The following is a 25,156-nucleotide window of genomic DNA, read 5'->3' as shown; positions in this document are numbered from 1 at the left end:
AATAAACACACTTCTTTACGCACAATAAAAGACAATTCAAAAGAAGTCCAAGTCTGGTGTTAAAATATATAAAAGAAGACACTTAGCAAAACGATAATGATCAAAAGAAGGAGTACTAGCAGTTTTTCGTCTTTTCAAACCAAGTTGTATAGCGCCTTTCCTGTTAACAATTTACTCATTCTATAAGTTGTTCACATACCAGCTCCTCAGTTAATTTGATCAAAAGGTTATGTGTTCATTTTATTTGTAATTATTAATATTTGAAGAAGTAATCTGAAACAATGTCATCTAAATCTTTTATTTTATTAGATATTAAAAAGTATAAATACTATTTATTCAACATGTAAATATATATAAGAAACGTACATTTTATCTTGATGCTTTCAGACCTTTAAATATATTTGTTTTAATTTTCAAGATGAAACAGCGTATATTTTCCCCTTTTCGTTTTCACTATTGGCGAGGTATTCTTTTAGTTTGTTGTTTTCTTTATCTGTATCATCGAGGTCTAATTTTCTACAAATAGAAAGAGCAATTCTTAATAAAACAATAACTATTTTAATGTACACTTCTAAGAAAAATATGGCAAAGAAAGTAACACAAATAAAGAATAATGGAGCACCTAAAGATACAAAAAATAGGGCATTCAAATACAAAGAAAATAGGGCATTCGAATATAAAGAATGGTGAATATAAATGGGGCACCCAAATATTAAGGATGGAAATGAATGGAGACTCAGATACGAAGAATACAGACTTTAAAAAAATCAAAATTAACTCATAAACTAATTGACAATGAGAGTGAGAAATCAACATTGAAATAAAAAAAAATACGATAAAAAAAGTCAAACTTTTCTTTATCATATATTTCAATAATTTTATTAGCAACAAAACTTGCCAAAAGAAAACAAATTAGTGTCATTTAAACGAAGCCGATTTTTCAATAATAAATCCTGACATTTTTTATGTATTATTCAAAATTATGAAATTATAAAGTTATTCTACATAGAATGTGTTATTAATATCTTCATAACTTCGTAATGTACCTACAACCTACATGTATTGAGAAAATCGACACAACTTATGTTTTCTAATAAAACATGCAAGGCTTAGCAACCAAAAGAATAACACGAAAGAAAATATGATACAATGAGAAGTAAAAAGAGAAGTAAACTTCTCATCAACATCTTTAATAGTAAGAAGTGAGAAAGTTGTGTTGTACCGCGATGCATTTAACATGGCGAAGAAACAATGAAGAATGATCATAAAGGTAAACAAACATTTTGATGTTATCACCTTCTACATTCCCTGATGCCACTTGCAAACCCATTTCCAAATTGCCATGCATTCAAAGGAGATATAATGTATATTGAATTATCACATATTTTGTACTGATATGTACGTTTTTGAATGGCCAATAATAGCCGGAAGTCAAGGTTGGTTACCAGCCCTCGGGGCCGATATCGATATCAGCCCTCGAAATCCATATCAAGCCCCCGAGTTTAACTTCCGATAAACTGTCAATCAAAGACTATTTGTAAACAAGTTGAACACAATGAACATGATGAAAAGAAATTTAGAAAGTTACGAATCTGCTGTAGAAGAAAAAAGTAGGAAAGTCGTTTAATATTTGCAATTCTTAGAATTAATATATTTATTGTTAATTATTTGTGAAACTTTTCACAAAACGCTGTTTACCTTCTGTGATACGAACTTTTTTAACTCACAGTGATACACTTTTTATTTTATTTTCGTTAAAAATCTTTTTGATTTTGGATGAAATATCAAACATAATTTGATGTAAGCTATTTGTTTTCTCTTGCTTAAAAATATGTGATAAATAGATTATTACATGTCATTTTTCATATGGTCCCTGCTAAAGCCCTCTGGCTTGAGTCGAGGGCTGATACCAGGGCCATATGAAAAATGCCATGTAATAATCTATAATTATACAACATTCGACCATCGCTTAAAGTCTGACCCAAAAAATAAATAAGACAATTTTCTTGTCCACTGCCACATTGTTTCTTCTCCGTGTATAAACAGAAACTGTGAAAAATTATTCCCATATTCTATAGTTTGGTATAAAGGAGATGTTTTTCAGATGTTAAAAAAATAAGTAGATGTGATGTAATTGACAGTCAGACATCCACCCATCAAAGTTCAAATGAAGTTGATGTAAACAAATCAAGTCAACCGTACAACATTTAAAAGCGAGAGAAAAAAACATGCCGTATAGTTGCCTATACAAGGCATCGAAATGTATTTGTGTGTGTGTTTTTTTAGCAGTCGCCATTAAATTTTACTTTATTTCTGTACATTTCAAAAAGATAACTAGTATCAGCTATTCGTGACATTCAGTAGTTGCATTTCGATTACATGCCAGAAATCAACAAGGTGGAATTGAACACTTCATCATGTTCATGACATTTTCTAGAGGTTATCAGATTTTATTGGTACATATCTTCACTTTTTCTTCAACTTGCTTTTATCAAACCTTCCAATAAATGTACCTTCTTGTCAAGTATTTGGAGAATCCTATACTTTATTTTACTTTGTGTTATAGCTCGATAAGATAAGTAAGCTCTTTTCAACTAGCTTTTGAGGTTTTTTTTCATACGTCACTATGCATGTTCCTGTCCCAAATCAGGATTCCATTATTTTGTGGTTGTTATTTGTTGCTGTATATCATATTACTTTTTCTTTAATTAATTTGTACATAAATTAGGCCGTTAGGTAAACCCATTTGAAGGATTCTCACTTGTATATTCTATGCATTGAAAACCAAAAACATTAACTGCTATAGCATGTGTGTCACAAATCACAGAACTGTTCAGGTTTTAAATAGTGTTATTGTCTTTTGTCATTAGTGTGCCATCATGATATGTTCATGCATTCATATATAAAAGTACCGCATGCCACTTTCCATATAACATATAAATTAAGACTGCTATATCAGTGGTTATAGACAAATCTCAGATGTAACCATGCAGTTTGAAAATTTACCCTTCAGGTTGACTTTGCAAGTGTTAGTGCAAACTGCATAACTCATAATTGTTGTATATAACGGAACTGGTGTGCGATAATCTATAGAGGAGTTAACTATATATATACATATATGTCCGGAAACATTGATAAGCACTGATAAAAGGCATATAAACCTTGATATTTTGATTTTAATATCTTTATAGAATTTTAATTTCACAAAAATCATCAAATTATCGATCAAATTAGGTATACAACATAACCATTATTAAAAATTTTGTAGTCGCACGCTTTCTTTGAAACTAAATTGCGTTGTGGTGTAATGCGTAAATTGTTTGGTGCAAATTGTAACGTGTATGGTTAATGACACAGGGTGTATGATGTAAATGTGAATGGTGTAATGGTGTATGGTGTTATAGTGGGAAGTTAACACCATCCAATGACTGTACTTTCTCACTAGTTCAAATAATTATGACTTTTTGAGAGGCCTTTTTTTTATTTGACCCCTAAGTTTCATCCTACGACGCAAAAAAGCGTCAAAGCAAAACGTAGAATAGCCTTAGAAGGCGTCATAACTATTTAGACTATTTTCTCACCAGAAATAATGCTAAAATACAATAAATGTTTTTACATATCGATCTGCTGTTGTAGACGGGATATAAGACTAGCATTCTAAAGGTTTTCGTCCCTATTCACAGGTAACACCTGCCTCATATTAATTTGAATTTAGAAACATTAGATGTTCGTGAATTTTATGGCTTCATTGCTTCTCCTTTATATTGTTGTTATAATAATGAGGGACATTGGTGAAGATTATCCCCACTTAATTACAGATGGCGCTGTTGTAGATCAGGTCCAACATCTGTTTGTATGATAAGAAGTCAGCATGCATTCATTGGCACATGATACACAAATATGTATATGTTGATAATTAAGCCTTAATTATAATTAATTCATTTGTATTATTGTTTATTTTAATCACTTTTAATAAATTAATTACTTTAATATAACTTTATTGAAAAGCACTTTACGCCCATATGGGCCAATGACTTAAAACATTATGTATACATAATATACAGTTTACATAAAACAATGGAGACACTTTGAACTATAATTCTTGTCTTTTTTTAAATCAATATATAAGAGATTTAAATTATAAATTGCAGTGGAAGTAAAATGAGATATTTTTTTCACATAATTACAATAAAGACTATTATTTCTTTCTTTATTAATAAAAAAAAATGAAATGTAAAAGAGTTGTTAGATACATAGGTACATGTATAGGAAGGTGTGGTATGAGTGCCAATTACTGAGACATCTAAGTAACAATTTATAAAAGTAAACCATTATGTACATGTATGTATTTATGACTATATTATAATAATTCAATTTTTTACACAAATATATAAATTAAGCATGTTTTTTTATTTGTTAATCTTTATATTTATATATATGACAGCTTAAAAACAAAACTCAGCTTTCAATTCCAAATTTGATGTTTTTTTTATGTAGACACTTTTTAAATTTTCAAATGAGAATCAAATGACAGAAATCAGGATTTTGGAAAAGACTTTGCACATTTGACATCAATATCAAAAGAGATATAGCTGGAACCAATAGTGTTAAATACTCTTCAATACAGATCAGCAATTTGACAACAATAGATTTCTGAAATACCAGTGACTAGGAACCAAAAATCATTTAAATGACTATTTTTTGCCAAAGTAAAGTGGGATATCAAAATGAAAAGAGCTAGAAATCACCTACAAAATGTTTACATAAAGAAAGACCTCAACAATTGTTATAGAGTATCAGTGTGACTGTGTTAAAGGTTACATAATACAGGCATAACAGCTCATTGTAAACATGTCTCTGTAGTTTACTTTGACATGACAGTTTTCCTCTTTTAATAGTTGAGTCAGTCATAAAGCCAAAAAAAACATTAAATTTGGAATATTTGTGTCAAAGTCACTTCTTTTTCTTGGTTCTTCATCAGGTGGATTACAGTTTAAGCACTCAAATGCCCATATACATCCCGAAATAAACTGATCACACTAGATCTGTTGGCCTTGTCTGATGTAATTTGGGAGTTAATTAGTGTTGGGCCAACAAACATGACTATTACTTTTAAATATCTTTTCAAAAGTATTTTAAAATTCAATGCTGAAATGAAATAACTATACTTTTTATAAAAAAATTATTTCAAACAGATAGTTCATAAAATATCATAAAATCAAAAATTGTTAATTTAATTACCGGTATTTTTATTAATTATATATTTGTCAAAACTTTTAACTGATGCATGATCACTCTGCAAAAAATAAAGATCACAGCAAACTAAGCTGTTTTTGCTAGCTGTCCATTCTATTAGTCCTATAATAGATGCATTTAAGCATTACAGTTGTGTTATTTATCCTTTTTCTGCTGATATTTTCATTAAAAACATATGTCCACCTCTACAAGACACATCCAGATAAAAGACATTTATTTATAAAATCTTCTTATTATAATTTGTATACAAATATACACAATGTAATTCTCAATAGGATATAGATAAGAGATGCTGTGTGTTGGACCTGATCTACAGCACTGCCACCTGTGTTATCATTAAAGGGGAATAATTGACCAATGTTCCTCATTGTTTTTGTTGCATCATTAAAATTCAAATTTCACTTGCATAATTGCTATATTTATGTTACATTAATACTTGCTGCAATGAATTGTATATATTAGGTTTATTTTCATTTTCATTCAATGCAATTGTTTGAAAGCATTATGAATATTAATCTTATTAAAACATATGAAAGAAGTATAAACAAACTCACTTTGTAAAATCTTTGGCTTCTCTTACTGTTTCAGGTAATTTCCTATTAAGAGTTTCCGGAAGAAGCAGACAAAGTAGTCCCGCAGAAACTGAACAACCACCAAATATAACTAATGGTAAAGCTTGTCCGAATTTACCTCCAACAACATCACCCTATAAAATAAAACAGAAGTATATGCTTAATTTTTAGAATCTGTTGAAACGGAAATATGAAACGTTTCTGATGTGTGTCCTATTATTAGGGATTTTTATACGTTAAAAAATAAAGGCTATCATCATTCATGTAACTATTTTTGGTTTCATATCAAAGATTTAAAAAAATATATATACATGTGTGTATATTTAAACGATGAGTATACCAATTCGGCTTTAGATTCTGATCAGATACTAAGATCTAAGGTTGATTGATCAGGTAGGACCCATACAAATACATTTTGTTTGCTATAAAAAAAATATGCTGGCTTATTTTACAATGTAACGCATTTATTTTTGAATTATTTATTTCCCGTAATCGAAAAGATCAAATTTGCAAGAAACAATATGATGTTATATTATTTAAAGCTTTGTGACAAATGAGACCGCAAGAAAGAAAGAGATTTCTACGCAGATACGGGAAAACCAAAAACTAAGAAATAGTTTACGATTTTGAGTTCATAAGTAATAACTAAATTTCAATTTGAAAAACAATGTTACCATCTTTTATCAGCTGACAAGATTGTTCTAAAAAAAAAAAGCACAAAACATACACTGTGTAAATATTCCTCCATTAGTCGAGCAAAAATGAAGAGTAGGTAAGTTGTTACAGCACGACACTATGGAATCTTCAAAATTTTATGTGTCATTAATTGTGCAAATAAAATCAGCATAGATACCAGGATAAAATTTTGTATTCACGCCAGACGCGCGTTTCGTCTACAAAAGACTCATCAGTGACGCTCGAATCCAAAAAAGTTTAAAAGGTCAAATAAACTACAACCAAAATTGTGTTTAAAGTGTCTTGTAAGTATGTTTCAAGATTTCATCGATTTATTACTATTGAACAGCGACATACTATCGTTGCCTTCATTTGGAACGTCTTATAAATATTGGACATCAACACATGGTTGTTTTGACCATTTTTATAAGACAGTTTAATATCTGTAAAAAAAGTCAATGAATTTAACTTGAATAAAACAGCATTTATTAATATCACGATTAATTACTCGTCCAGCCTAGGTAAGAAATGTTAGAACCTACTGATTGGGCTACATAAGGAGCAACCATTCCACCAATTCTTGCAATACAGGAGCTTAAACCCATTCCACTATTTCGAACCACAGTAGGATAAAGTTCCATAGAATAGATATAAATAATTGCAAAAGCTGCAGCTGAACCCATCTTTCCAATGATGGCCAAAGTAAGGGTCAGTGGTTGCAGTTCTGAAATAAAAAAAAATAATAATGATAATAAATAAAAGTTTCGATTACAGAAGATTGTACATACTGTAATAGTATGTTGTCATTTCAATGTTATATTTAACTTTGCCATTAAAGTGCGAGGTTTGGCATGCCATAAAACCAGGTTCAACCCACCACTTTTATTCCCCTTTAAAAGTGTCCTATACCAAGTCAGGAAGATGGCCATTGTTTTAATATTGTTCGTTTCTGTGTGTGTTGCATTCTAACGTTGAGTCGTTTGTGTTTTCTCTTATTTTTGAGATATTGAGATAAGACGTGGCACGGTACTTGTCTATCCAAAATTCACGTATTTGGTTTTGATGTTATATTTGTTATTCTCGTGGTGTTTTGTCTGTTGCTTGGTCCGTTTCTGTGTGTGTTGCGTTTCGGTGTTGTGTCGTTGTTCTCCTCTTATATTTAATGCGTTTCCCTCGGTTTTAGTTTGTTACCCCGATTTATTTTTTTTGTCCATGGATTTATGAGTTTTAAACAGCGGTATACTACTGTTGCCTTTATGTATCGTGATGGGTCTTATAAATATCAAATAATCAGGACTATGAACTAGACACTCGCAGTAGCACACTAACGTTTTCGATAAGTTTCTGATGAATTGTTGTTGTATATTAGTACTAGGTCGGTAAAATGAGAACTACTTCACGACAGTTTGTATATAATGCATCAAACATAGATATAAATACTACTAGTATGTTAAGTTTAATAAACAAAGAAATTCGTTCCTTTATAAGTGTTATGAATAAATAAGCATTAATGCGAGATCTACACATAACCCGAGGTGAGCGAACCAGGTTCTTCGAAAACACTTGATTAGTTATGGCGTTGACAGTTTGTTTCTTACGAGATTTGACTGTCCCCTTGGTATATGTCGTCAATTTCTGATAAGTGTTATGATTTATGCGGCAATAAATAAGTTTTGGGGAACGAATAATGGAGCAAACAGTTAACTTCAAAAAGGGGGCGGGTTGTGTAAATGTTTTTGTCATCTGTTTGAGAAGAATATTTTCTTCAATCTGGGGATTCGAATATCTTTTTTAGAAACAAATTATAACCCCCTTTTTGATGTTAAATGGTCGTTCCCAAAAACGTCTGATGTGTAAAAAAATAATTTCTCACCATCCCCTCCGTATAGAACTGTAAATATTGTACACAGACAGGCGACGCCTCCAACAACCATACAGAAACAATGGATCTTTTTTCTTCCAGCGCGGTTTAATGTTGCCATTACAAGCAATTTAGCAGGAACTTCTACGATAGCAAGTATAAAAAAGTTCAGGTAGAAATTTCCACCAATATTGCCTCCGGTATGCATGGTTACTCCATAGTATACCATAGCAATCACTATCCTAAAAGGAAGTTATGAAAAAACTGAAAAAACAATCTAATATTTCTGTAGACAAAAATAATGTGTGTAATAATTACTGTAAATAATGGAATAATTACAATGTTCTATTTCATCTTCTTCGAAAAAATATTATTATTTTATAAAGAACATGTTTAGTCCTGTGTTTTACATCATGATTCCTTGATAGAGACAAGTGTTTATATATCTCAACTTGTACGATTCGCTCGTGTATGTAACAATGTTTTAGATTTTAACGAGAGAAATTTATGTATTACTGAAAAATTATTACACCAGGGTTTTCGATATCACAAACTAGTCAAAACATTTACTAAATTTTATCATCGGTATAAAGACATCATTCGTAAATATAGCTCAACATGCAGACTTTTTATACGTTCAGGTATTTCACATCCAATTTTTTATGGAAATATTCTTTATAAAGCACAAAGGTGTCAGTATTCACCTCATAAACTTACAAAACCTTTGAATAGACTTATTAAGAAGGGATATAATTACGATACTGTTGTCAAGTCATTAAAGATTGCATATTTTGGCGTTAATATTGAGTCACTGATAAGGTCTTTGCGTCGGAACTAAACACATTTATTCTAAAAACAGTTGTTGGCATGACACGGGTTATGTTCTTCTCATATATGTTATGATGGTATGATACTAAACCCCTTACGGGAAGGATTGTGCCTGATGTTCATATGATGAAATCATAATCTTTCAGTCAGTTTAATTGAAGTCTGGAGCTGGCATGTCAGTTAACTGCTAGTAGTCTGTTGTTATTTATGTATTATTGTCATTTTGTTTATTTTCTTTGGTTACATCTTCTGACATCAGACTCGGACTTCTCTTGAACTGAATTTTAATGTGCGTATTGTTATGCTTTTACTTTTCTACACTGGTTAGAGGTATAGGGGGAGGGTTGAGATCTCACAAACATGTTTAACCCCGCCGCATTTTTGCGCCTGTCCCAAATCAGGAGCCTCTGGCCTTTGTTAGTCTTGTATTATTTAAATTTTAGTTTCTTGTGTACAATTTGGAAATTAGTATGGCGTTCATTATCACTGAACTAGTATATATTTGTTTAGGGGCCAGCTGAAGGACGCCTCCGGGTGCGGGAATTTCTCGCTATATTGAAGACCTGTTGGTGACCTTCTGCTGTTGTGTTTTTTTTATTTTGGTCGGGTTGTTGTCTCTTTGACACATTCCCCATTTCCATTCTCAATTTTAACTGCTATTTATAATGTACCTGTAGCTAGTGGAACAAGAGTAACAAGTGGTAAAGTTGGGGTTAATTCCAATGTCAATTTGACGTATTTCATCACGAGCTGAGATCCACCCAGTTAACGTTAAGGGATATAATGTTGCTCAGTCTAAAGATGTCTATTAAGTACAAATACACTTTGTTGTCTCTTTGTAGTTTTTTTTCATGACGTATGAGCCTGTTTGATTTGTTCCGCGATTTTTTGGCGATATGTTCAGATCGAATATATTCTAGTCGCAGATGCATGTCCATGTTTTGGTGATAAGATAAATTATTTAATAAAATTGAGAATGGAAATGAAGAATGTGCCTGATCTGTTGTATCTTCAAATACATTTGCAAAAGGATCTATAAAATGCATAAAAAATAAATGACAAAAAATTTTGCATTATACTTGCATGCATAACCTGATGTTCTTATAAAATATACCATTAGCTTACTGTAAAGCATAGGAATAAGTCAAATAAAAGATATAAAAAGAAACAATCTTTGAAACCACAAATTGGGCAGAAAATAGCATACCTGAAGTAAGAAGAAGCCAATGGGTATATGTATCAAACAATTTAAAGACAAACAAACACATGACCAACAGATAAAAGCAAACACGCCAATTGAAGGATCAATTTAATTCAAGAAACAAATACCGAAGATACCACGAGGTAATAGTAAATAAAAAAAGGTGAAAGTACTTGCACATTTTGTTGACAAGTGACAAAATGGTTCCATTTATTGCAAATATTCATAAATCAAAACAAGTTGAAAAGCAACACCATGTTTAAATGGTTAAAACAAGACAGGAAAATGTGACACACTATCGAAATATCGAAAGGGAACGTAGTAGACCAAACAAAACAGTTACGACAGTGAATCAAAATAGCTGGAAAAAAAATCAGACATGAAAAAAAAGAGAAACATAATCAATGAAAATGACGTAGTGTTTGTTTATTGGTCCCTTGAAATCTGATTAATAGTTTCTCATTGGCAAACATACCACTTCGCCTTATGTTTATACAGACACTTTTTGTCATTTGATATCTACGTAACGAAAATATCAAATATTTCATTTTTTTTTTGTACTAATATAACCGACGTTCTTTCAAAATTTACCAGTTCCATAAAAGTATGATCGTTCTTTTAGTCATTTCTAAGGTAGAAAACAAGTGATACACGTTAGCCGTCTTGGGAGTCTCCAGTGTCTTTTCATCAATTATTCTAGATGGAATCTTTTTCTTGTTTACTTTTGCTATTTTTTGTATAATTTTTTCAGCATCATCGTATTTTCCCTGGCTTAACAACCATCTGGATGATTCTGGTATCATCCTATGAAAAAATTGAAACATATAGATATCTAAGATTAAAACTATATTATTAAAACAGTACGATAAAAGTATGCTTGGTAAAAAGTTTATATATAACGCATAGCAGATGTATTGGTAGACAGGCGCCAGGTACGCGAATAGTACGGTCGTGAGTGTTTTAAACTTTTGCTATTCGTTTAAGAGAGAGGCAAAAGCTACCAAACGGAAATACAAACTCATAAGTTAAAAATAAACTGACAGTTATATGACTAAAACATAAGACCAATAGACAAAGAAGAGTACTAAAAAATACTTATAACACTAAAGACTGTTTAGACGTTTTGGTACTCTTTTATTCTATGATATCTGTATTAGAATGATCAACTAAAAGTGTATCCATATACTAAGGTATTTAGTTATGATTAAAAAGTAAATTATAAAAAACAACGTGTAATAAGTAATAAAATACATGGCATACTTATAACGTTTATTTTAAAACAGCTTCAGTCAGATGCATTGTACCATCATCTCAATTTTAAAGTTAACCTGTTTTTATAGAGGAAAAACATACAATAAAGCATATGATATGTTAAAACATTATAGATGAAGATATGCAAATAGTCGACAAAAAAAAACCAAAACACTATAATAGAAAAACAAAGAATATGAAGTATCAATCCGTTGCACAATTTTCAATTAATGCACAATAAAAAAAAAGCTTAATTTGCATCATGACGTCACAATGGAAAAAAATAATAACATAATAAATGAAAAAAGAAGGTGTAAACTTACCACCAATAGAATAAGAAAACAACAAATGGAGCACCTACTGCCAGCTGTACATAAAACCAGTTACGTAGAAGATAACCCATTAATGCTATATACATTATACCAAACGCGAAGAAAATATGTATAGGAATACCAGTAAGAACCCTCTTTGACGGTCCAACATATTCCAAACCTTTCGAGAAAAAATAGAAAACATATGAACATGAGTTGATTACTAGTATGTCTATTTCGCAAAGTTTTTTTTTAGTTTAAAAATTAAAAGTAAATGGTCATAGTGTAAATGCTGCATGTCCTAATTGAAAGGTGAATCGTTTAATAAGTTTGAAAGTGATAATACATATGTACATATTACAGCGTATCTGGATTAAATGGCATCTTGTAACAATTGATGGTTTCATAATGTTGGTGTTTCAAGCACTTTGTAGATATGCAAGATTATTTGGTGTGCAAAACGATTTGAACTCGGCAGGCAAAGAGTGGTCAGATTATCAAAATTAGTACATATTAAGCATTATAGCATACACATAGTAATCACCTTCACACCATGTGACCGTCTTGAATATTGCACTTATAATATTTGTTATTTAGGGAACTTAATATTGGTTAAAACTAAAAAGATAAGTTTATGTAAATTGAATTGGCGACAGCATTAATTGGTGATTTGATGATTGCAAATTAAGTTTACTGGAGTCGGAGCTTGCAATACAATAGTGTTATCTGACTGAAAACAACGTCAACGCTTAGGCGTACATTTTCATAGCATCAATTGTGAAATGATGCCATGTAAAAGTAAAATAGTAAAAATACGTTACTCCTTGGAAAATTCAAAATAGAAAGTCCCTTATTTATTGGCAAAATTACAAGCTCGAACGCATCAAACTTATTTTTAATAATATCTGTCTTATGGGTGAAGTTCTCAAATCAAAATGATCTTTACAAACGATGTTGCATTATAATATAAGTTATTTATATTCTCTTTTAATTCATTTACAACTTGTTCCGTCTCTAGGTGATTAAACTTCAACCGTTAATTGTTTAGAACTGTATATTGACCTATGGATGTTTTGAATGTTTTGCTTCTTTGATGTCTCATTCAAGTATACGTCACATCTCCAATAATCCTAATTTCATCGTTGTAAAACCAAAATTATCAAATTATAATTTTGTAAAAGAACTCTCGAAATGTCTCCAAAAACGTTAAAAAGCCAAATTAATAACGTTGAAGAGTAATGGGGACAACAATTCCGAACACAGAACACAAGTTAGATAATTTCAAACAGCGGTAGTCTTGACAATTCGGAACAATTCAAAGATTTGAATACATGTATACATACTCATGACACAACAGATCATAAATCCACCATGATGTGCAGCACCAATCATAAACTCAAGTATGACAAATACTAAAAAACTCTGCGAGAAAGCAACGGCAACAGCCATTACTAAAGTTATAGCGGTTGATAACAAAAATGTTTTCTTTCTGCCAATTCTGTAAATACAATATAAAAACGATTATTATTTTTATTTCTCTCATGATCCACTGAATTTTACTGTGCGTATTGTTGTGTGTTTGTTTTTCTACATTGGCTAGAGGTAAAGGGAAGAGTTGAGTTCTCAAAAAAGCATTTTTGCGCCTGTCCCAAGTCAGGCGCTTCTGGCCTTTATTAGTATTGTATGATATTTCAATTTAGTTTCTTGTGTATATTTCGGAGTTTAGTATCACTGAAATAGTATATATTTTTGTTTAGTTTAGGAGCCAGCTGAAACACGCCTCCGGGTGCGGCAGTTTTTCGCTGCATTGAAGATTCATTGGTGTCCTTCAGCTGTTGTCTTCTCTTTTGTCAGGTTGTTGTTTTTGACGCACTCCCCATTTTCATACTAAATTTCATATTATTTTCGAGTATTTATTGCCTACAGAATGCATGATAGTTTTTAAAAGAACTATGCTTATAATTTGATAAACCAGACGCGCGTTTCGTCTTCATAAGACTCATATGCGACTCTCGGATCAAAATACTAGTTAGAAAAGTATAAAGGAGAAGAGCATTGATAGCCTCAAAATTCTACAAAGTTGAGCCAAATACCAATAAGGTAATCTATGCCTGGGATAAAATGTCCTACGTATTTTTGAATAATTCATACCTTTGCAAACAGTAAATTAATAAAAATGCCTATATCATATATGTTTAGGTCAACACCAAAGTGCTGATTACGGGGCTGGTGATACACTCGGGAACGAAACGTCCACCAGCATAAAAAATAAAGCTATATCATAATTGAATACATAGTTGCTGCTTCTTATCACTTTAACATTTATTATTGTTTTAAGAAATCTCTCTCTCTGTTTCTCTTAAGGATCTTACTTGTCTGACAATATACCAAACGAGACATCACCAACGAGAACTCCTCCATAAAATATCATTTGTGCATGTGAGGTTTTAATTGCATCATCGCAAACAAAGTTCATCTGTAAAGAAGCAACACATTAAGAAAGGTATTATATATCTGTAAAACAAGTTCTTTCCAATCATATTTCATAAACTTTTAAAAATCATGTCACTCATGAAAGATGAAGTGCAACACCATCGTAAGGTGAAATAAAACTTAATCAATGCTCACTTAAATTAATTATTTTAGGTTCTTTGATTAGATAGCGTTAACGTTAAATCTCTGTACCCAATTTTCTCTATTAACTTTGTCAATTTTTTTTTTCATTTCTTAACATCAAAAATGATTTCATGATTCAATAATCTAACATGCTTATCTGAAAAGCAGCAAAAATCATGATTAACAGAAAAGCAGCAAATACCATGCTTAACAGGAAATTAACAGAAAAGAAGTAAATACCATGCTTAACAGGAAATTAACAGAAAAGCAGCAAATACCATGCTTAACAGAAAAGCAGCAAATACCAATTATCAAGAATTTGTGTTGGCTCCAGGCTCAGCACGTTATCACGAGAGCATCGAGGTGGTCCATATGATTTTATTGGAGAACTGACTATGACACAGACCTTTGAAGTGAATGTTTCATGGAAAGTGTTGGTATCATAAACCCATTTAGAACATTTGACGATGTCTCTGGTGTTATTTCTGTACTGGTAGTAATGGCAGCGATCATACTTGTGTATCTCATCATGAGATGGTGGAATTGTTTTGTTTATTATACTGGCATGCTGGTGGTTCTGTACATTGTAAGTATCATTGTTCAAACCAGGTATCTGACATCTGAAAATTTAAATATTATATACCAGCCGATTTTTGTAATTATAAAAAAGATAAGTAATTTACACGGTAAAGTGTTTTTTTTTATAGAACTGACAAATATAACTGATGTACTTTCCCATGTTTCATATTTTCCATTTTTATTGAAATAAATAGTATGTGTTTAACTATGATAACAATACCTACGGTACAACATGTGTATATATACCGGTATATATTAAAACAAGTTTCAAAATGAGATTGAAAAAGGACAATTAATTTTTCATCAAATTTTTCTTGGTTGTAAGCTTCAAAGGCAACACATAACATTCCTCGATGACATACATACAAGGCAACATAACAATTTTTAATTAATTGTAATACGAAGATATCTACTCATTACCAAAACATGATTCCATCAAAAGAAATTAAATGAAAAGTGATACTTCATACCCATCTTTTTACGGTATTCATTTATAATGCTTACAAGTTTAGAAACCATCTATTTTAATCTTTCGTTTTAGCTTAAGAATGAAATATTCCAAAGTCACGTTGAAATCTGGTTCGGATATTACTTCAAAACATAACACGTGTAAAAAATCACTGAATTTAAAATGATTATAATCAAACGAAACTCTGTGGAAAAAAATATGTACTGAAAATAAGTAGTTTTTGATAACTTCAATTTATAAATTTTACAACCAGGCAGTGGTGTCATCAGCTAAAATATTGACAAAATGAGTGAGGGGTACAGAGAAATGATTTACCAAAAATTATTATATATATTCCATATAATTTTTTGTCTTTCCAAAATTCTTAGATCTGTGTTTTTTTTCAATAATTTATAACAAAAGAATTGAAATAATATGATTTTTGTTCTGGGTACAGAAATCCCTAAGGAATTGACATCATGGCAAATTAGAAACGTTAAGGCAACACATTTGTTTTTGTCTGTTCGTCTTTTTCATTTTTAGCCATCGGGTTGTCATTTTATTTCGATTTATGAGTATGCCTGTAACAGTTCTTCTGGTAACTTTTGTCCCTCTCTTATCAAATTTTCTAATTTAAACACAAAGCAATGTTTTTAAGATTTTCTTTTATTATTAAGATTGGTCCAAATAACAACAATAATAATGTGGTTTGAATGCAAATAAGATAAATATCCACCAACGTTCAATTGAAGTAGAAAGCAATTCATATTAATCGAAAGTATGAAAAAAAAAAAAATTGTGAAACTGTTATGTTTTTATAATAGCTCAAAAATTGGGAAAAATTTATTAAGATTGGGGAAATCATTAAAATGGGGTACTTTTAAATGGTCGTAGAAAAAACGAATTACACCACCATAGATCTTTTCTTCATCAGTTATTTTTTAAAGTCATAAAAATTCAGGTTAAGAAAAACAGTTTAATTATAGAAATTTATGACTCCTTGGGTGTATATCCTTAAAATGGTTTTACACATGTCATATGTGGGGTCCTTTATAGCTTCCTGTTCGGTTTGAGCCAAGACCCCATGTTGAAGACCATACTTTGATCTATGATGGTTTACTTTTACTAGAATGGAGAGTTGTTTCATTGGCACTCATATCACATCTCCTTATATAATATATGTTTATAAAGCGTATAAATACAGTTTTGTTCATGGTAGTTTTTGGAAGAAACATTAATTTGATGGGAAAGGGTGAAATCTCAAAACAAGCTTTCATATTAGCTCATTACTTGTGCAATTATCTGCTCCACTTTTTAAAGGTTGTTGATTTATGCTTATCTTAATGTTTCAATCATTTGGTTAATCAGTTAATTGGTGTTGAATGTTGATGTGTAATAAGTTTTATATTTTCTTCCTTCTTGCTTAGCCCGCAGCTTTTGGAACTAAGGAAAACTGATTATCTCGGTGTCAGATTTATGTATCTTGGTAGGGGCGTGTCTATCTTCGGATTGTTAACTTAGCGGGTTTAATACAACTCAGCGTTTATATGACCCAGTCCTGGTATGATTTTGTAATATTTGTGGCTGAACTTTAACCATCTACACATCCTACTCTATCTTCTCCTTTTCATCTTCATTATCATCAAATAAAAGTAAAATTCATAATCCAAAATTTGCAATCTAAATCGTACCTGTGATCTGGCGCATGCATAACAAAGACCAACATCATCATATAGCACCCCGTACTGATAGCTGGTAAACATAGTAACAAATAGAGCCGTTTCTGGTAGTATCCAAACTCACCGATGTGTTTTAAGATATCATCAAATTTCATGCTTGCCTACAAAATATGTCTGAGTCATCATATAAATATATTCCTCTTTTTTTTTTTATCGTAAAGAAAAGTACAATGTTGTAGAGACATATACAAATAATTACCATATAAAGTATGAAACATAAATACAAGTGTAAAGAAACTGCATAAATTGTTTACCCAGGAGAATCGACGCAATCAATAATCATGTGTATAACTGCGCACAAATTTCTAGTTAAAAAAAGAAAAATACAAAAACTCCGAGGAAATTTCTAAACGAAAAGTCCCTAAGCAAATTGCAAAATGAAAATCTCAAAAACATCAAACGAAAGGATAACAACTGGCATACAGCTAACTTGGTACAGGCATTTTCTTCTGTAGAAAACATTGAATTAAATCTGGTTTTATAGCTAGCTAAACCTGTCATTTGTATGACGGTTGCATAAAGTTCCATTATTTTATATTGAGAACTTAGTGTACATACAACAAACAGACATAATAGGTAAAACTGTCAAATTTAGGGATACAGCAGTCAAAATTGTGTTATAATCTTAATCACTATAAAAGGCAGGTTGTTGCTATTCATAAGAATTCGAAAATATAAAAAATTACATTAGCATTAGGCATAATAGTATTATATTGTATTTTTAAATCATGAGTGAATCTTAATTGGACGCTAGCATTGGCTAGGCTTCACCGAGATAATGCCTGCTTAAACATCAATCACAACTTGTTCTAACTAGTAAAGGTTTTATATTATTTAGTTTTAGAATGTAACATACATGAAATAAAAATCTTCTGAAGTTCAAGCTGTTATCTGAAAAGAAATATCATATATCAAAAAATTATATGCAAATTAAAATAAATCTGTTATTATTTTAAGTAAAATTTAATATATAAATAAATACCTTGAGGTGTCAAAATTTAAATTATGTTTATCAGACATCTGTGGCTGATGTCCTTGATAAAATTGTCATACTTATTATGAAGCTATCTAAGGTAGTCAAGCAAATGTGAAATTTCATCTTTACAACGAAACTATGTATTGTTTTTCTCTTGATCAACAAAACTATGTATAATTGTTTATCCTCCACTGGTATTTTTCGCCTCTTTATCGCAGAAATTCTTATCATTTCACAATTACTATGCATTATCTACTCGAACTTTGTATTGCTCTTCCAAATTGCAATCTAATAATTTTCATTTATTTCTATAAAGATTTAAGAAAAAAACATATATCACGAGGCCATCGCACAAGGGAAATATGACTTGTCGATGGTGAACAAATCTTCATATATCCAAATGCCAAGTGGAATAATTGTTTTATTCCACTGCCTATACTTTTATTTTTACTTCGGAACACACGATATTAATATACATAAATGTTTTCTTATCCATATTTTTTTTCATCGCTAAACACCACATACAATACGAAATGACTTTATTGGAAATCGTTCAGTGAAACAGAAATGTCCATATTCGATATCGCTCAGTAAAGCTGAAAAAACTTCTGTGGAAATCCTTCAGTGAAGCAAATTACAAATTTATACATCGTGTAATGAAATTAGAAATAATTATATCCATATTGGATAGCTTTTAATAATGCATACATATCCACATTGGACATCGTAGAAATGTCAATGTTCCTTCGACATCGTTAAATGAAGCAGAAATATCCATTTACGACATCGTTATATAAAGAAGAAATGGCAACATTTATTTAGACTTGAATTTTATTAATTTAGGCTTTGCTCATTGTTGAAGGCCGTACGATGACCTATAGTTGTTAATTTCTGCGTCATTTTGGCCTCTTGTGGAGAGTTGTCTCATTGGCAAGTCTTCTGACATCGAAAAGGCAGGTATGTCCATGTTGTAATCAATTCAAATAACGTATTTTCCAAAGAGACAGAAATATCTAAATAATAAGATGTGGTATGATTGCAATGAGACAAGTCTCCGACATATAATTTTTTTTTGATGCAGAATGGTTAGCAATTTTCGGTCACCGAACGAACAAAGACTATATCACATAGCAAGCTATAATAAATGGCCCTAAAATTTGGAATTATAACAATTCAAACAAGAAAACGAACCACCTTAATTATGGTCAAGCAATAAACGAAAAACATGATATGGAACAACTAACTACCCCTGAATTACATGCTTCTGACTTGGGGAAATGCACATACAGAATGTCGACACATGTCTTGAAAGTAATTTGGTATATGGTATATGGAGTCATCTATAGCCACACTGAACTTATGTCTTATACTAAGCAGTAGTGTTAGTTTATAAAGTAAACACCTTACCTCTGGTATACAAATCTTCAGTAGGAAAATATCACCATCTCGGTCACTTATTATATCAACCGTAAAGAAATGAATGTCCATTAAATTAATAAACATTCATCATCTATAAATCCCAAGTGAAAATGAATTATGTTTGGATGTTGACATGCACTAATCGTTTTGCACTCTTATTGATCTGATTTGCAATTATAATTTAGAAAATGTCGCATAAAGATTTTTCCTTTTTGGACTGGATTGTAAAATGTCAGGAAATAATCGGTCTAGAATTTAAAAAATATATTCAAATGAAATAAGAATGTACGTCAATTGTACGACTTACTATCTTAATGAAAAAAAAATAGTATGTGTTTTACCATATTTTTACAAAAGACCATATTTTGTTTTGTATTGGTTCTTTTTTGATTTCCACTTTGCCTCAGAAGGCGAGGTTACTCACACAATATAACCTTCAAAAAGGAATTTGTTATGAGTTGAGAGTTCTCACGAAAAATATTTGCCAACAGACAAAAGACTCATCAATGACGTCAGAATAATAATAAAAAAAAATGATCATGACAAATAAAGTAGGCTGTTGGAGAGCATTTAGGGTCAAAAATGCTCTCAGCAGACTCACTGTATGATCCCAAATAATCACTTTACTGCGAATCATAGCTGATACAGACTGTATCCGACCTTGTTGATAACCTCAACAATAAACAAGAAGTAGATGCGATAATTTGAACTACATACAAGTCTTAAAGCGGTCAGTGGCTGTATATTTCATAAATATTTGAGTAGTCAGTACAGTTTAACTACACCTATAGCATGCTAAGACATGACAAATTGTAGTCAAGGTTGATAGATAGCATTGTGAGAACATTTGATGTCTGACCTGACACAGTGGAATCTTTAACTATTTATATCATCAAATGTACTGGTCATATCCATTTCATTAGATAAACGATAAATCTGTATGACAGTTTATAGATACAGTGTATCTCCATCCGTACATATGGGCAGTTTTATGCCTATTTTCATATGTACAGTGTATATACATTTTTTTCAGATTGATGGTTTAACAACCTATTCGAATGTACAGTGGTATATATACAATTGCACAGATGTACTTTTTATATGTTGTAACTCATATTTGTTTTTTCGTTCATTATTTTGAGTAATAAATTCTGTTAGTTTTCTCGTTTGAATTGTTTTACACTGAGCATTGTTTAACAACATTCACAAAACCGGTTCCTAATTTTTTGGCATTACCCATTTCTATAGTTTCTTGAATAGTAAAATTGGTATTAAGATGCAAAATGTCACAAATATGCAATATCCATTCAAATTTCGTTCTTTATGAGTCTAATTCTTTCAATGGAATCTACTCATTGAAATGAGAAGTTTAGTCGATATTCTAATCATCGTTTTGCAGTGCATTGCTCTTTGTTTTCATTTTATCTAGAACGACTGTGAAAAAAACTGTTACACTAATCTGGAAAATGATGTCAGTGTGTTCTTATAGTTACTGTTAACGATTTCTCACTAAAACAAAACCGTCCTTAGGTATGTGGTGCATAGCTGTCTCATTGGCAACCATAACGCGCCTGCTTATTCAAAAAAGCAAACAGAAGTTAAATATTTTTACTCATGTAACCATACTAGAAATTAAATGTTTTCAAGTCGAGGCATTTTGTTCTGTCGAAGTTTAGACACTATGTTTTAAGCCAACAAGATAAATACGTTGTTAACGAGTAAATGGTACCGAAATATTATTCCGCTAAAATAAAATTAATAGAGAGAAGTCGAAATGAAATGTCTACTTAGGGAAGAGCTTTAAGGCAAATGGTATATTTAATATTCATAGCATTTAAAACTTTAAAAATAAACATGCTTTCATGTACTGTATTTTAAATATTGCCCACGTTTGAACAGATTGATTAAAAAAGTATTTAAATTTTCAAATGGAATATCCGTTTTTGTCATATTGCATAAAAGTAAAATTCTGTTTCCGCCTATTGATATCTATACAAGTAAAAATTAGGACTTTTACACATTGATATTTATCAATTAACATACAGATATTGAAAAAGTTCACAAATACGCACTGAGAATTAAAGGAGTATGTCCAGTAAGACCCCTTTTTGGCCCCAAAATATAGCAGTTTTACAAAATGGTTAAAATGTAACCTTTCAGTTATTTATTGGACAGTAGAGTGCTTCTGCTACATAAATATGGGCTGGTTTTTTTACAATACAATGCACATACACATGATTATCGGATACTAGCACCATGAAGCCATGCTAAAATACTGAAATCTTCACAATTCTAGTATTTTAGTTAAATTCTAGACGGTTTTCGTGTAAAACGAAAGTGGCCGCATTCTTGTTCATCCTTAATATTGAAATGTAAGTTGTATTTTATAATAATACACGGATGCGGCCACTTTCATTATTGACAAAAGAAACATCTGAAAAGTGACATTTTTCGGCATATTTGGAAGATTTTTCATATTTGAGCTTGAATCGGATCGTTTTTAATGACTAAATCAGTTAAAATCTTTCATATAAACTAATTGATTCAAATGAAATAGACACTTAAGTGTTTAAAAAGTGGTCAAACTCTTTCGTCAGATGAATCTGAAATTTGAGGCCAAAATCGGTCCTTACCGGACTTACTCCTTTAATGATGAAAAAAACCAAAACAAAAAAAACCCATGGAGAACAGTATGACGAGAACGGCTTGTTATGTCATTATCAATAAGCCAACTACTCAACAAGGACAAATTGAAAAGTAAGTTAACATTTACGGGTTATCGTATGGCCTGTGATAATAAACAAAAATGTTAATATTAATGTTGACCTTATTATGGGATCATTAACTGTATTAAATAAATAAACATTATCTCAAATTATACAACCAATAACATCAACACTAAGGTACAAAAAAAAACGTATTGACTTTACCAATGAAAAATTATAAGTTGGAGAAAAACGATTAATTTTCGATTAATTTTTTGACTTGTTGGTTGAAATACTATGAAAACCTACCTGCTATGTGGTGGAAATATATGAACTATACTAACTTTGAATACTTCAGTGGCTAAATATTTTACTATGCTGTTTACATTAAACCTATCATTATCTTATGTCATCAACCATGTAGATGATAGCATACAAATGGATAACTATCAAATCTGGACAGAAAAGAATTGTCCACATCAAAACCAGGTATCTCTAGCAAACTTTAACTTCCATTGACCTATTAACTTTGTATCTGTATTGAAGATGGGCGTTATTTGTTTAAGAGTAAAATCAGAAATACCGAATGAAATCGAGTTCTAACGGATTCGAGAATATGTGAAAACATTACATAAAAAGAATAGAACGGCTTTCACAAATGAGAGTAATATGATAGTGTTATTTTTTTTATGCCATTTACGTTCCTTTCTTAAGATTTCTTAGATTAAGGTCTAATGTATAAAATATATGAGTTTTAAAAAACTGTGCCGGTGTTGTAAGTTCCTGGAATGACAAAGTTATTTCGCCTTTATTTTTGAATCATTCATCTATAATTAGAAAAAATAATGTTACTAATAGTACTTAAATAATTGTGTTCTTAGTCAATTTATATTTATATCTACATGTACGTAGGAGACGAACACAATTTAGATTAAAAAAAAAGAACTTTAATTAAAGTCAAATTTTGCCTTTTTATGCTTTTCACGAGTGACATAAAAGTAAGGGAATACAATCATGTAAAAATCTTTAAGATTTAAGACGATTAGCAAAATTAGGGAACGACCATTTCATTTTCTTAAAGGCCTGTTAAGAACTGTAAAGTAACGTAACTTTTCACAAGACAGGATGAGAATTAATGTTCTGCAACAAAAAATGGGGATACATCTGTGTAAAATATTGAGAGAAAAAAAATTTGCGCCGAAAAAAACGAAGAAAACAAGCATGTGTTGAATAAATAAAAATATTGATCAATACGGAAACAAATCATCGATCCTACCCCAGAATATCATTTGGTCCTCGCCTTGTGGTAATTATTATTTGATATATATCTAACTCTGTACTTCAAAATTATACGAATTGGAGTAACTCGCCCTATTGGACCAAAATGCACATTACTGCATGAGTCCATCGAAATAAAATATAGCACTTTGAGTTTTAGTTTGAGTATAAAAAAAATGAGTTTTGACAAAGCCAAGGTCAGTTTTCTCGTTTGATATTTTTACATTTGTCATCTCGGGGCCTTTCATTATAGCTGGCTATGCGGTATGAGTTATGGCTTATAGTTATTTATTTCTATGTCATTTGGGGTTTTGTGACTACATTGTATAGTTGTGTCATTGGTAATCGTACCACATCTTCATATTTTTATATTCATACTTAATTCATTATCACAGATGCTTTCAGTAGGTTACAGGATTTATACATATAAACTTACCTTTTTATGAAAACTCCAATCTTAAAAACGTTATACTACGGACTACTTTTATTTTTTACTAAATTCGGATAATATTTGATAACAATCACTACATGTGAATTAAACCAACACAAAGCATCAAAAAATGACAACAGGAGGTTAACAGTCGGTCTTCAACACTTGATAATAGTATCTATATCATCATTCAACCTCTAATCGAACCCAAGTATGTCATAAGGGTATAAACAACAACAACAACACATTTCAAATATACAACAAGAAAGAAAAAAAACACTGACTTAAGAAAAGCACATTTGGGATGTACTTGCCATGGGTTAAATTAAAAAAATCAAGAATTTCAAATTGATACTATAAGCCGTAAGAACATTCAAAATAAGCTAAAAATATTGATAGGCCATGAAGCTCCTTTTCGTTTTTTTTTTAATTTTAAGAATGTGGCGGGAAAGGCTGATTCGGTCGAATTTTACCTTATATGTTCATTGGTACAGCTTTGGTCTGAAAACAACTAAAAAAATCAAGAATCTGCTTAAATTTTGGTAAACATCTTTTTATGAGCTATTTTAAGTCTTATATGAAAAGATTAACGGGTGTTACTTTTTTTTTACCGTGTATCGAAGGGAAATACACCAAGGAGTCCGAACATCTGACACAACTGATTAAAAAAAACTCACCAAAGTACAAAAGTCATCATTAAAATGAGTGGGGTCAGAATATTAATGTCCGAGTTTACAGTTGAATTTACCAGTTTACGCAATATGAAGTAAACAGAAATAATCAATGGTAGTATTTTTTATGCAATCCGTCATCCTACATCTGCTAAGAATGACAGGAAAGTGGTGTTACTTCCTTTGCCTTTGTTTGAAGAAAACCCTTTGTGCAAGGAGCTAAATAACGCAAGAAGACGCCATTATCAGAAATAACTAAATACTATATAGTTTTTGTGTTTTTTTTTATATATCTAATTATGTAAAACGGTGAATTGAAACGTAGAATTTTCCATAGCCC

General features: G+C 30.9%; 1 protein-coding gene across 6 annotated transcripts; it reads right to left on the bottom strand.

Moving 5' to 3' along the window:
* Positions 1 to 361: 361 nt before the first annotated feature.
* On the bottom strand, positions 362 to 22,898 carry LOC134688218 (organic cation transporter protein-like). 6 transcript variants are annotated; one of them, XM_063548699.1, is made up of 11 exons: positions 22,747 to 22,897; positions 17,290 to 17,438; positions 14,978 to 15,191; positions 14,328 to 14,431; positions 13,299 to 13,453; positions 11,968 to 12,136; positions 10,985 to 11,197; positions 8,377 to 8,606; positions 7,046 to 7,227; positions 5,811 to 5,962; positions 362 to 516 (listed from the first exon to the last, which is right to left on the bottom strand). In XM_063548699.1, the coding sequence occupies exons 2-11, from the start codon at positions 17,430 to 17,432 to the stop codon at positions 414 to 416; spliced, it is 1,665 nt and encodes a 554-aa protein (XP_063404769.1). In that variant the 5' UTR covers positions 17,433 to 17,438; positions 22,747 to 22,897; the 3' UTR covers positions 362 to 413. The 6 variants fall into 6 exon arrangements, with proteins under 6 accessions (XP_063404769.1, XP_063404771.1, XP_063404770.1 ...); XM_063548701.1 differs by having other exon boundaries at positions 22,782 to 22,871; XM_063548700.1 differs by lacking the exon at positions 22,747 to 22,897 and adding an exon at positions 18,320 to 18,407.
* Positions 22,899 to 25,156: the final 2,258 nt, after the last annotated feature.

This window comes from Mytilus trossulus, chromosome 10, assembly GCF_036588685.1.
Source record: "Mytilus trossulus isolate FHL-02 chromosome 10, PNRI_Mtr1.1.1.hap1, whole genome shotgun sequence".
Taxonomy (NCBI): Eukaryota; Metazoa; Mollusca; class Bivalvia; order Mytilida; family Mytilidae; genus Mytilus; species Mytilus trossulus.
The sequence above is the reverse complement of the archived record's forward strand: the minus strand, read 5'-3'. Positions and strand labels throughout refer to the sequence as shown.

What these genes read in the sequence shown, in the direction of transcription:
- LOC134688218 (XM_063548699.1), bottom strand. Translation starts at nt 17,432, where the DNA reads ATGAAATTTGATGATATCTTAAAACACATCGGTGAGTTTGGATACTAC. An exon ending in ATGAAACATTCACTTCAAAG is followed by an intron (nt 14,432 to 14,977) that starts GTCTGTGTCATA and finishes GCTTCTTTACAG; the next exon opens with ATGAACTTTGTTTGCGATGA. An exon ending in AGTTCTATACGGAGGGGATG is followed by an intron (nt 7,228 to 8,376) that starts GTGAGAAATTAT and finishes TTTTTATTTCAG; the next exon opens with AACTGCAACCACTGACCCTT.